The sequence below is a fragment of the Nanorana parkeri genome, unplaced genomic scaffold, assembly GCF_000935625.1.
Source record: "Nanorana parkeri isolate BGI_ZX_2015 unplaced genomic scaffold, ASM93562v1 scaffold2265, whole genome shotgun sequence".
In the NCBI taxonomy this organism is placed as follows: domain Eukaryota; kingdom Metazoa; phylum Chordata; class Amphibia; order Anura; family Dicroglossidae; genus Nanorana; species Nanorana parkeri.
In genome coordinates, this window is record NW_017308533.1 from 38889 (window position 1) to 53081 (window position 14193).

The 14193-nt window shown below is 39.4% G+C and overlaps 1 protein-coding gene across 1 annotated transcript in view; it reads right to left on the reverse strand.

Moving 5' to 3' along the window:
• Positions 1–602: 602 nt before the first annotated feature.
• Positions 603–14193, reverse strand: part of ATF6 (activating transcription factor 6) — a 66860-nt gene continuing 53269 nt past the window's right edge. Inside the window, exon 16 of the mRNA XM_018573187.1 lies at positions 603–848. Within this exon, the coding sequence (XP_018428689.1) occupies positions 637–848 (212 nt within the window). The 3' untranslated portion in view covers positions 603–636. The remainder of the gene's footprint in view (positions 849–14193) is intronic.

Consider the following 14193-nt stretch of genomic DNA (forward strand, 5'->3'; position numbering starts at 1 on the left):
TTTAAAACTATTTATCTTAACGAAAAATTAACTAAAAATGAATCTACTGACTAAATCTGCAGTCATTATTTATAATTTATATCATGTTACTTTGCATTATTTAAAAAAAGAAGAACACAATTTATAGGAAGCACAACACTCAAGGTAGACTAGTGCTGAATACCCGAATGAACTGTAATACACGTCTATAAATAAAAAAACAAACAAAAAAAAACGCACACAAACTTGTTGTTATACATGAAAATGCAGACGATAAACTACTCAATGGTATTTATATATACTTGTTTGTTGTGATTTTTTAAAATTGGGATTCAGTTGCAAACAAAATACATGAATCTTGGATGATTGTTCTGTGTGACCCATTTAAAAGTTTATATAATATCAGAAAAACAGCAAAGCACAGTTGTAAACTTATTTCTATTGAGAAGCTACCTTTGACTTGTTTTTATCAAGATTTGGAATATCACTTACACTGTTACAAACAGAAAGGGTGTCCACAAAGTTGGGAAATTGAGTTATGTTAAGTTCAAGCTTAGCTAAATGGGTTAAGAAACATATCAAAATGATATAATAAATTATTGCCAACATAGATCAAAATACATAGTTTATGTTCACATACAGTTGACTTTTTGGCTATTAAAGCGGAGACTCGCTGATGGTGCTAAGGACATGGGTTTGTTCAGAGTTTGAGGAGGCAGAGTTGTAATAAGACTTGGTTTGATTCTCTCTATGTTCTCGAAGGAATGGAGGAATAGATGCAGATTTAACATGTAAAATTCGGGTGTCCATTACTTCACAATCGATTTGCATCATCACTTCATATTCTTGCCCATTAATTACATTTTCTATTAGAAAAAAAAAAAAAGACAAAATCAAGATAACCAATTACATGAAAACACTAAAACTTGGTTGGATAAGTCTGTTAAATAAAATGTAAGGAAGCAAAAAGCAGATTATATTTTGAGTAGTACACATCCTCCATAAAAATCAACATCTGCAAAAGTTAGAACAATGCTCTATACAACCAAAACATCATTAGTTGATCATAAATACAGCAGCTTACGTAATGTGTTTTTACACCTGCAGCTGGAAACAAATGATGACACAGCGCGGAACAGATCTCATACTTTCTTAATGTGTGCTGACGAAACAAACAACATATCAAATGTTCCTAACAATGCCATTAATTCATTAAATAATTGCTTGTATAAAGCAAGCAACAATTTCAAACCATTCACTGCTGCATTTAAAAAATAAAAGCAAATCTTTGATTTTGTTAAACATATTGCAAAGAAGTAGAGCACACTGCCGTCACATGATTTTGTGTATATATATATATATATAATTTATTTGGGGAGCTTTCTTTTGAGAGCAGATTTTCATAATTGTATATACATTTCTATACCGTTCTCTAGCAAACACAGGGTTAATTCTGAGACAAGAGGGTTATATTGCTGCCTACAGGAGATTGGACACTAGCAAACAAAGCTGTTAGTCAGCCAGATATAACCCCTCAACTAACCACTACCATCACTCCAGATTTAGGCTAGTGACTTGGAAATCTTCACCCCCAGAGACAAGCAAACCCTTTTCACTAGCTCTTTTTTAATAATCAAGCTTTTTCACTTATTGCAGAGCCAGGGAGCTTGTTTATAGCAGTTCCCCTAATGCAGCGGTTTTTGTCTTGAGATCTACTTTTCAAATGACGAGCCCAACCTACCAACGAAAAAACACCTTTATTTAAAAAAAAACAAGCACATTAAAATTGTTACTGGGACTATTGCCTCTCTCCCATCTTTCGCAGCTGTCTCGTCTCTCTCTTCCCTCGCGCTCTCTCCCGTCTCTCTCTCAGCTGTCTCTTCTCTCCTCTGGCTGTCTCCTCTCTCTCTCCTCTGACTCTTTGTCACGCCTTCTGTAAGTACAATGAAGTGGATCGCAGCTGCGGAGGTTTGAGTGGGGACGGCTACTCAGGCTTGAGTCCCAGGCGTCACTCCCAATCTTTGGCGGGGAGTTTGGGACTCTAGCATCACAGCCGTCACGTAACAAAAGGAAGGTATATTCAGGGCTATTAACTCATAGCCTAGCGTCACAAGCAGTAAACGAAAAACAAGGTAGCTGTTGCACTTTCTAAGGAGCGGTGGGCCACTCGGATGCAAGTAGGAATCCCCCAATTGTAATAGTTCGTGGTTAAATGCTAGACAGTCAGTATCATTCACAAGGCTTAGGATCAGAATGTCAGCTTATGGCTCCAACCAGAGCTGTACTTGCGTTTGGCAGTCCAGAAAGGGGTTCCAGGTCTAAGTCCAAGCGGCCAATCAGGAGGTGATCCGGTCCAGACAGTCCAGGGGGTCTCTGGAGGCATTCTTTGGGCAAGAGGAGGCAGCAGGTGTTCTGACTCCAATTGTGGAACGCCATGCTGCCTCAGCTGGGGGTTTAAATAGCCCTAGGAGAGAGGCGGGGCTGTCCGTCCGCAACGACTTCCGCGTTCCACCATGGAACGCAGGCCGCTCGCCTCACAATCAGGAAGTCGGACGGCTTCCGCGTTCCACCCTGGAACGCAAAGCGGCCGTCCCAGAGAAGGGAAGAGACAGGAGTGGTCCGAGCTGGACGGGACTCGTTACACTCTTCTGGCTGTCCATCCTTACCTGCACTGCAGCAGCTTCCCGCCTCTTCTCATGTTCACTGTCCTGTCCTCCTGCGGTGCTAGTGTGTCCAACGCTACAGACTGGAAGACAGTGTGGCCGAATGTGTCCGACGCTGTAGACGGGGAGAAGTGCCCCTTCCCTTCCTGTCTGCAGCATCTGACACATTCAGCCGCACAAGCACCGCGGGAGGGAGCTCAGGAGAGTAAGCTGATCGCGATCTACCAGGGTTTGCTTTGTGATCGACTGGTAGATCGAGATCGACCTAATGGGCACCCCTACACTAATGGATTTCAACAAAAGGATTTTTCAGCTAAGTACAAAAATTATGTTTTTTTAAACCTGTCATAACAAAAAACTACATACAATCAGAATTCACGTCCAAATGCAGGCATGCCCTTCATCTTTGATTCTGTATGTTCAGGATATAAGCATAGACCAAGCTATGCTACAGGACTTATTTTTAATATAAGCAATTATTTTTTCATTTTTAGATGCTTAAGAAGTATTAAACATTTGGAAATGTTAATTGGCTAAGCAAAAAAAAATGAGCAAGACATGAGGGGGACTCCCCAAACATATGGAAGGCGGTACTCTGGTCAGATGATTCTAAAATTGAGCTTTACAGCCTTCAAGAAAAATGCTATGTCTGGCGCAAACCCAAGACCTCTCATCACTCCAAGAACACCATCCCCTCAGTGCAGTATGGTGGTGGCAGCATCATGCTGTGTGGATGTTTTTCATCGGCAGGGACTGGCAAACTGGTCAGAATTGAAGAAATGATAGATGGTGCTAAATACAGGGAAATTCTTGCCTGTTTCAGTCTGCCAGAGATTTGAGAATGGGACGGAGGTTTACCTTCCAGCAGGACAATAACCCTAAACATATTGCTAAAGCAACACTCGAGTGGTTTAAAGGAAAACATTTAAATGTCTTGGAATGGCCTAGTCAAAGCCCAGACCTCAGTCCAATTGAGATTCTGTGGCATAACTTAAAGATGGCTGTACCTCAAGGAAACCCATCCAACTAGAAGAAGCTGGAGCAGTTTTGCCTTGGAGAATGGGCACAAATCTCAGTGGCTAGATGTGCTAAGCTTATAGACACGTACCCCAAGAGAACTGCAGCTGTAATTGCTGCAAAAGGTGGCTCTACAAATAATGACTTTGTGGGGTGTCTTATTTCTTGTTTGTATCAAAATAAGAACTATTTAGCATCTTTAAATTGGTAGGCATGTGTAAATCAAATGATACAAACCCCCCCAAAAAATCAATTTTAATTCCATGTAGTAATGCAACAAAATAGGGAAAATGCCATGGGGTAAATACTTTTGCAAGCCACTGCACGTGTCACCCAAATGCACTAAGGGAACACACCTGTGTTGCAGCATGCCGCAACATGGGGTAGTGCATTGTACTCTCAAAAAAACGTTTAGGTGCAGCCTTTGCAGCGATTAGGTGCTTTGGCAGCCTATTTAAAATGAGCACGTGGTAATGTGCGTGTGTTATCCTGCAGATGTAAACCTGACCTAAACCTGTACTGCATGCATTGTCCCGCTTCTCTTTCAGTCTGTGGATGTGTGCTTTCTGAACCTCTCCTGCTGCTTCTTGATCAATAACCCCTCAGTCATTTGATCTCAAGTCATTAAGGCAACAGCTTTGAGATGAGGTAGCAAAGGCCTGCCTCTCTACCTAAATAGCAACTTCCACACAGAGATACAGTTTGGAACAAGGCATGTTAGGATAGTAATAGGGAACAGATCAGCTACAGAGAGCCTATAAGCAATACTAGTGACTAGTCTTTTGCTGACTGAATTACATTTTTTGGGCACAGCTTCCATAGTTCATGTCCTATTTAATGGTATACGTTACAATTGTAAAAAAATAAACACTAATTTGTAATTAGCAAATGTGTACTTTTTGTTTTGCATGCTACAGTAGTGGTATGCATGCAGAATTCAATGAGCCTCCTTTAAATTAGGTATTCTAAAAATGAGTTTAAAAGTATGCTAAATGTGCATATATGTTAAGCATCCATGTGTAGAAATGTAGAGAAATGCATATATGCATAGAACTTATTTATAATCTAAGTGTATAAAAAAAAAAAAAGACTTGTGTGGAATAAACTTATGCCAGCAATGTATTTTGAACCAAGAAAGGTAACATGATAGGCAACTAGCATTACCAGAATAAGCAGGCAGCCATGCAGCCTCAATGTTTCTCACAGGAAAGGTTAGTGTTCATCACTGAGAACAGGCAATGGCACATTTTTGTATGAAATGAAAGATTTCTGTTCATTGAACTCTTTCCTAAACATTAAAGGATAATTATGACCTAAGGGCAAATAAAAGTACTTCTTGCCTTTACTCTATTAGCATTCTTCTTCTTTTCCAAAGTCGCAGCACATCCTAGATAAATTAATCACAAGTCACAGAAAACGGCTCCTTTCCTCTTAGGGGGCGTTAACAGGGAATGCAGCCCTGCCCTCAGCTTTTTTTTTCTAACTCTATCTGCCGTGGCCGCGCTTTTCCTATACAGTGTGTGGGGAGGTGGAAGCTGAACGATCAGAGCACACAATGTGAGAGGAGACTTTCTCATAGAACACTGAAGCTTACAGAGAGAGGGGCGGGGCTATGTAAATACCAAGCGCCTGTAAGGAAGGGGCCGGGTTATGGTAATAGCTGAACGGCAGGGGGAACTAAGATTTATGGGGAACAGATTTCCATACAACTGCTGCACATTTTCAAGACGGGGACAGAGCAAGGAGGGGCGGAGGACGTGAGGAGAAACAACCTTCCATGCACATGCTGCCATTTGCTGGCACAGACGACGTGGAGGTAGGGAGAGAGCTGCGGGGACAGAGCTGCTTCGTATGCCCAAATATTCGTGGACGCGCAGCAGTTCTCAAGAAGCGCCGTCAGTCACAATGACGAATGATCAGTGAGGGGGATCTCAACAGTATTGTCGGAATCTCTCCCCACTGCTGCACTTAGCCTCGCCCACCATCTTAAAGTAACGATTATATGTTTAGAGTGCATTTTGGATTATAGGCGTAAATTGCAAACTTTACTCTTATAGCCCATGGAATCCAAAAGTAAAGAAAAGCTTGGACCCCATAGTTCTCCTTTAATTAACTCCTTGTCCATAAAGCTGCTGTGCAAACACAAGACAAGAAAAAACTTCCACTTTTTTGTATACAAGCAAGTCTATCGAATGAACAGAAAGTTAATTATTACTTATTTGATTTCGAACATTTAATAAAAAACATTTCACCATTGCTGCACACATTTGGCTGTAAACATAAAATGTAAGACTCAGAGGACTGATCAAATTAAGAGAAAATGGTGTCCAGGTGAATGAAATACAATTCATCTGGGTTAAGAGAATGTGGAAACTGCAGCCAATGCAGCTGCGGGACCCTAAAATACTAATGAAATGCCAAAAGAAACTCTACATTCTGCCTCCACCCAGTAACGGAATGTAATGATAAACCAACAGTGTGGAATTTAACCAACAGAGGTTTTATTTTAAGGAATTCTAAAAACTTAGCATATATTAAGAATGGAAACTTAGAGGGCTAAAAGAAAGTGAACTAGCCTTATACTATTAGAAACAGTTTGTTAAAGTCTATTATTTTTATCCTGTTCTTCTAAACAAACATTTTTAAATGAGTTTGTCATCATTATTAAATTATTTATTTTTAAGAGGAAGAGGCCAATATCAGATTATAGCAGATACATGATAGAATGTACAGTACTGTGCAAATGTCTTCAGTATGTCACAAAAATTTGCTTTGGATAGTCATTTTGTCTTCAGTAATAGCGTATCCATAAAAGAGTATGTTATAGTTGCAAACATTAATTTTGCCAAAAGAAAAAGTCATATAACAAATTATTTGAATGTCCTTAAAAAATAAACTAACATACCAATAGGCCACTTGCCAGTTAAAAGATGAGAAAAATTTGTAGGCAAATAGCCTACTGCTAACATGGGTGTGAGTTGCAGTCGGGTGCAGCTGTCAATCAAATTAGTGACTTTGTACAAGCCAGTGTAATGTTAGTGAAGGGAATGGTGTGGTCTGGGGGTAGCATAGACATAAACACAAAGCACACAGCTCACCCCTACCCACATTCAGTGCATGGATGACTCTCTTCCAGAGTAATAGGCTCAAAAACTGTGGAACCAGCACATGATAATGTTCCAAAGAAATTAAAACTTTATTCCACATGCATCTATACAAAGCACAACCGCTGCCGCATTTCTGCATTACGCAGCCTTAGTCATAGCAATCGCAGCTATGACTAAGGCTGAGTAAGGCAGAAACGCATCAGCAGTTGTGCTTTGTACAGATGCATGTGGAATAAAGTTTTAATTTCTTTGGAAGATTATTGTATGCTGGTTCCACAGTTCCTGGGGGTAGAATGAATAGTGGAGAGGCAGACATGACATTGATAGTAAGTGACAGATACAATTTTACCCCTTAGGGGTACATCACGCAAAATAACATTTAAAAAAAAGAATTAAAAAAAATAAGAAACAGTGCAATGTGGCTCGATCGAGAGCATGGCACTGTCTGGGCACACACAAACCAGCAGCCGTGTATGTAATTTTCCTGTCATCTGTTCCTTTACTGATGTATACAACTTGAGCACAAACATGTGAAAATCAGATGGATCATTTGTCTGATTTTGTGTTACAAACACAATGCAAATTTACTATTTTCTGTGTTCAGGCATGGCATCAGAAATAAAGGCAATGTTGTTGGAGAAAGACTGTAGTTGTTTCGTGTAGAAAAATTTGATGAGTTGGTGAGGGAGGGCCACAAGACCTGAATTTTGCCCTGTGGACACCAGAATCCCAATTTGCCCTGCTCTTCATTGCAAGCAGAATTGTATTTTGTTTTCAATTGGTGGCTGCTCTATTGTCTCCACAGAAGGAAAGGAGGGGGGTCACTAAATAAATGTACTGCATCCATGAGCCCTCAGTTTCTAACTGGAAAAATCTTTCACTTTTCCCAAAGAAAGAATTAGCAGCATATTAATATCATATTAAAATCCAAAAGAACAGAAAAAATCAACAAGCAATAGATTGAATTATTACAACTGTTATATTAAAATAGCAGGAGTACCTTAGCTCTAATAGGTACAGCACATGCCATATGAATAGTGGTTAAGAACACCTTATCCAAGTTGTGGTTTCAAAGTAAAGTTATATATACAGTTTAAAGAGTTTTTATTTTTAATTTATTTATTAGACTAATTTAATTCTCCATTGCTTTTCTACGTGTCATATTTGACAAAATATAGTACTTGGGTATATAAAATATTCAACTTCACCTTACTTTTTATAAGAAAACCTGTCTGTGAAATCTGTGAATTCAATCTAAACCTATTCCAACTTCATTCAACTAGTAGATTACGAGATGTCTGTATAACTGAAAAGCCTGCCTAAATACTTCCTGCCCTGTCCTCCATATAATTAGTAATATAGATCAATTATATTTCGTGCAAGCTTTTTCAAAGTATGTTGGAAATTAGACATTTATGTTACAGAAGCTCTGAAGAAGCGGGTTTAGACTAAAACCAACAAAAATTATCTTATTGGCTGTAACAGCAAGATGGAAAGTATTACACATGACACATTTGCTGGGAATGAGAACTAAAATAAAGCTATAGTCTGCAGCATTCAAAGACACCCAAAATGGACGGATTCCAAGGGTCAATTTCTCAGGACTCATTTATACAAAAGTGCTGTAATCAGCCTAACAGTAAGAAACTGTCATTCACTTCTCTCCCAGGGGTAATGATGGTAATGACTGCATTTTAGACAGTCTAAAGCTGTAATTCTAGTCTAGCATTCCAGACATCTTTATGTAAAGCTGTAACTGTACTTTTCACACGCTATTCTTTCCATCTGATTTTTCCATTGAACGTTAAGACAACACATTCAAAACATCAAAAGTAAAGGCTAGAAAGAATAGAGGGACTACAATAAATAAAGAGAAAATGCAAATGTAACATCAACAAAAATATAATAACTGCATAACATAAATATCACACACACGTGATCTCCCGCGACAAATGCAGGATACCTATTTCCAGGAGGAATCCTAAAGCTCAAACCAAAGTTAGAAAATAAATGTGTTCCAATAGACAGAAACAGTCCAATTCAACTTGTGAACTGTTTGTATACAAACACCAATAAACTTTTTTTCCACATCAGTACAAAAAGTGTCAGCTTAAAAGGGTCAGTCCACCAGAAGCCGATATTTTATTCTTTAGTAGACAAAGAGCTAAACCAACTGTTATGTCTTTCAAAGACGCAATTGTTAAGGTATTTGAACTTGAGTTCCTGCATCTGAACACCTGCTTTGGCCATTAGAAGAGGATTCCTACACACTAACGTCAAGAACAATAGGTACCAGAGTATGCCAGGGTATGTACTGTACTCCACCTATAACTAAAATAACTGAGCAGACTGGCTCTTTAAATTACAAACTGCTAAATTTTACCAGCATTTAAAAAAACAAGTTGTCCTTTTGTTTTATGTTAACCACCTTCCGTCCATGGCCGTTTGTGAACTGCCGGACGGACGTCTGCTAGGAGCGGGAGGGTGTCTTAAGACGTCCTGCCCCTCCCCCCTCTCGTGTGCGGCACTCAGCGCGCACACGAGAGGGGAAAAAGCGCTGCATGACGGAAAAAAACGCCAGCCAAAGTACCGCAGCGCTGAACACTGAAAAATGGCCTGGCCAGGAAGGGGGTGAAACACAGCGGTCTTCAAGTGGTTAATATAAAATAATGTAAATGACAGTACTGGTTTTCTGGTGTTAATATTGTTTGTATGCTTATTTTATCTTCTCATGAACAAACGTCGTTAAGGCCTAGATGGCCAAATTAAGCATGCTTCACCATACATCAGTATATATCCATTTTATTTTTATTTATTATTGGTATTTATATAGCGCCGGCAATTTACGCAGCACTTTACACCATGCACATTCAAATTAGTCCCTGCCCTCAAGGAGCTTACACTCACATGCATACATATGAAGGCCAATTTAGACAGGAGCCAATTAGTCTACTGGAAGAAACCAGAGTACTCGGAGGAAACCTAATCAAGCACAGTGACAACATGCAAACTCCTTGCAGATAGTGACCGGGATTTGAACTGTTATGTAGGTGTTTGCGAAGAACAGTAATACAAGGCTACCCCCTGTAGCCTTGTATTACTGTTCTTCGCAAACACCTAAGCTTACATAGCTTTAAGGAAAACTGTACCACTAAAGACTGGCAAACACATTGTCTGGTGTTCCAGATCTTGATTTTGTTTGCGACGTGTAGATGGCAAAAACTCTCATAGCAGCCTGAATTCCTTAGGATAAGGAAAAAAACGGAAGATCAAAGCATAAATGTATGGTTGACAAATCTGCAGGAACTGTGAGATGCTCTACAGTTAAGTCTCTAAGAAACATTTACAGCACATTCTTGGAAGAACTAAGGCTGTTGTAAGGGGCACAGGGGTTCCTACAAATCTTAAAGATGAATTTGTTCTGGACAGAGTGAGGAAAGTTTAAAACCCCTGCAATTTTTTTGTTGGTCTTTTCTCGTGTAGAGATGTTGCCTCAGTTTGTTGCTGACCTCTCTTTTTAAAAATGTCAGTTGCCTGCTCATCATGCTAATCACATGGCTCCAAAACTGAGTCAACAAACTAGAACAAGTATGTAGATCTGGTGCCCTCACTTAATTTGCTGCATATTTGTTCCAGATCAAGGCAAGGTGGTCAGGAAAATGTAACACATAAAACCACTCACTGCCGCTTTTTTCCTAATTACTGTAGTTTATGTAAAGAAAGTAAAAACCTTTAAACATTTTGGTAGAAGCTTCCACCGAAACAACTATTATAAATGTTATTAAATGTGACTCCCATATAAAAGGATATTGAATACACAGTAACACCATTTTAAAATTGACATATTTGTCATTAAAATCAGACCAAGGTATCCCATTCCAACCCACACTCTGCTTTCCATATAGTAGTAGCCAAATGATGCTAAGAAAATGGGAGAAGCATACTATATATCTTCATGCCAGTGAGGCAGGAACTGAATGAGGTGCTTTTTGCATGACACAACTTGCATATTACAAATAAGAAGCATGGTTAGGGCATCATGAAGAATGCCCAATGGCATGCCAAACTTTAGACGTTTAACCACCTGTATAAGCAAAGGAAAAAAAGAGTCAGAGACTACATTAAACACCAAGGAAACAAACAGGCCACGTGTGTGCATTCAGCCCAGGCACTGGAAGTTAATCAAAAACACATGTTGGTTTCTCAGGCTCTTCAGGAGCAACCAAATTCATCATTAGGGAAAAGAATATCATCCCGTATTCAAAAGGAAATAAATACTTATGATAACCTTTCTTGTCCTCTATGTAAGAAGAAGGTGGCAATGTCACCAATATAAAACATTAAGAACAGAGATGACCCCTTGTCTAGTGGATGTGTCAGTGTCACTGACCAGGGTAATGACACAAGATTGCCGTGATACTAGAGAACACAGACACACAGCTTGTCATGCATGACAACTTATAGGTAACGGTATCATGGACATTACATAGATGGATGGCGTCTGGTTAGTAACACATTTGGAACCTCAACACAAGAGATATTTAGGATTTTTGGTTTTGCCTTCCAATACAGAAGTTAAAATAAAGCTGGCCATACGGGCTCAAAGCTCAGTTGAAGCTCAGTTAAATCCAATAAATGAAAGAGGTGGAGCAGGGACAGTAAGGTTGGGGGGAAAAGAACTTGTTGATACTGGATGTCCAAGATAAAGAAAAAAGGTGGCCTCGGACTTGCTGCAGATTCTATTGCCCACTGTGAGAAGCTGAACAAATATGATATGAAGCACATCTCAGTGTCTAACTGGGCAAACTAGAAGTGGAACAGATTTGAAAAGTTTTTTAAGTCTTGGTCATTTGTAAACAAAGCTGTATGTAAATTACTGTTTATCTAGGATTTGTTTCAGCTCAACAGCTAGCTCAGTCCACTATATTTCAAGTTATATAGATTTCTTTCTGAGGTCAGGTTCACATCAATGCACTGCGGCAGTGCACGTTATGGATGCTGGTATTCATTTTAAATGGCAACACAATACTGTGTGTGTTGTATTAACAAAAAAGGGTCAGGTGCAGTTTTGGCTGCAAATTCATGTGTGTTAATACACCATACAAGAACAACAAACCAGTAATACTAAAAAACTTGGTCAGCAACTTTTTTTTTTTGCTTTCCTGGTTAGAAATAAAGACAGAGGTAGAGAAGGCACAAAGTGTGGTCAAAATGATACCTTTAAGTGGCTACTATTATAAAAATAAAATTTTTCCTGGCTCGAAAGAGCGAGCACAAAAGAGCGCTAGAGCGAGCACGAAAGAGCGCATAAGAGCGAGAGAGCACGAAAGAACGAGAGAGCACGAAAGAACGAGAGAGCACGAAAGAACGAGAGAGAGCACGAAAGAGCGCGCAAGAGAGAGCGCGCAAGAGCGAGTGTGAGAGAGCAACAAGAAGACAGTTTTGGGCCTTTCCACCCTAAAGCCCAAAAATAGAAAAAGTACCAAAGGAAGTGTAGTCACAACTGGAAATACATGCATCATTGTTACCGTATGAGTTTATGTCATTTCTTCATAAGACATATGTATATAGTTTTATTTCTTGTTTTAAATAGGTGGGGGTAGCTAGTGGGGAAATAAAGTCTTTGTTGTGCTTATCACTGTGGAGGGGAGTGGCAGGCCCAATGAATTGCAAATAGGGTCATTGTTGAGCCCAGGCATGTCCAGATAATCACATAGATGTTCAACTTCAGTATCCTGTGTATCAGGAGCCAAGACCCTTTGATCTAATAACAAGTAGACTGGCCAATCGTAGAGAGGGGTGTGGAGTTGTAAAGAGGGTCTTGGAAACCCTCCAATCTCCATTAGGCCTTGGGAGGCAACCAATGGGAGACGTGTCATGCATCCCTATGGACACCAGGGGTATATTAATGACTGGAAAAAAGCAGCTCGTCCTCTTTTCACCAGGATGGGGCCTCATGTGACGATTAATGGGTAACTATACATTTAATCTTTCCACCACTTAACTGTATGTCTGTTTGTCGGTTAGATACCAATGTCTGGGTATTTGGCATGTTTAAATCTTTTCTTTGTATGTTGTAGTTAAATAGATTGTTGGTTCATTGTATTTAAGTCTTGATACTATATACCAATGAATTCTGTTATTGTGTTGAGCTCAAAAATCTCATGAATGAATCCTTAGAATCTCAAACCTGTAAGTGTGAATGCTTATATAGCGGTTCATAACTTAAAATAGTAATTCAGGTAACATCTTCGTGGTCGCCAATAAAGAGGGACCCTCTTTACAACTCCACACCCCTCTCTACGATTGGCCAATCTACTTGTTATTAGATCAAAGGGTCTTGGCTCCTGATACACAGGATTCTGAAGTTGAACATCTATGTGATTATCTGGACATGCCTGGGCTCAACAATGACCCTATTTGCAATTCATTGGGCCTGCCACTCCCCTCCACATTGATAAGCACAACAAAGACTTTATTTCCCCACTAGCTACCCCCACCTATTTAAAACAAGAAATAAAACTATATACATATGTCTTATGAAGATTTGACAAACTCATACGGTAACAATCATCAGACCAATTACAACCAAGGTATGAGTGTGAATGGAAATGTATCAACATTGCACAATAATAGCATTGCCAGAGATAGCATTTTTCACACACACTATATACAGTAAGGGGAATTTATCAAAACTGGAGCAGACGAAATCTGGAGCAGCTGTGCATGGCAATCGGCTTCTCTCTTCAATGTTTTAAGTTGAGCTTTGAAAATGAAAGAGAGAAGCTGATTGGTTGCCAGGGGGCACTGCTCCAGATTTTGTCTGCTCCAGTTTTCAAAAATTCCCCTCAGTATGTTTTATACAAACTGAGATCCATTACTCAATTGCCTGTCCATGACGGAATGATGACAATTCAGGTTTTCCAGGACTCTAATAAGGGAATACAATCAGTGTGTTTCCATCAAACTATGCTTCTATATACAAGTCTTCAAAGCATGTTTACTTGGCAGCCACCAGGAATGAGTTTTTAGAAGCATCTTAGTACTTAGGCTAATTTGTTCTAAAACTTAATTAGCAGCAAGAACGCAGTTGAAGTCGCAGAAAACCCCCAACATTTTAACCCCTTCATGACTGAGGCCCTTTTTTCATTTTTTGCACCCATGTTATATTCCACATTTTAGGCCTGAAAATGACATAAAACCCCCCAACATTATATATTTTCTGAATGCCAAGACCCTATAGAATAAAATGGTGGTAGTTGAAAATTTTTATGTTGCGCAATATTAGCACAACTCCTTATTAAACCCCAAAATTTAGTGACAAATTTAATTAAATGCCCCAAAACACAACAAATTACCCATTTTTTTAATGAAATATAAAAGATGAGGTTACAACGAGTAAAACGATACCCAACATGCCCAGTTTA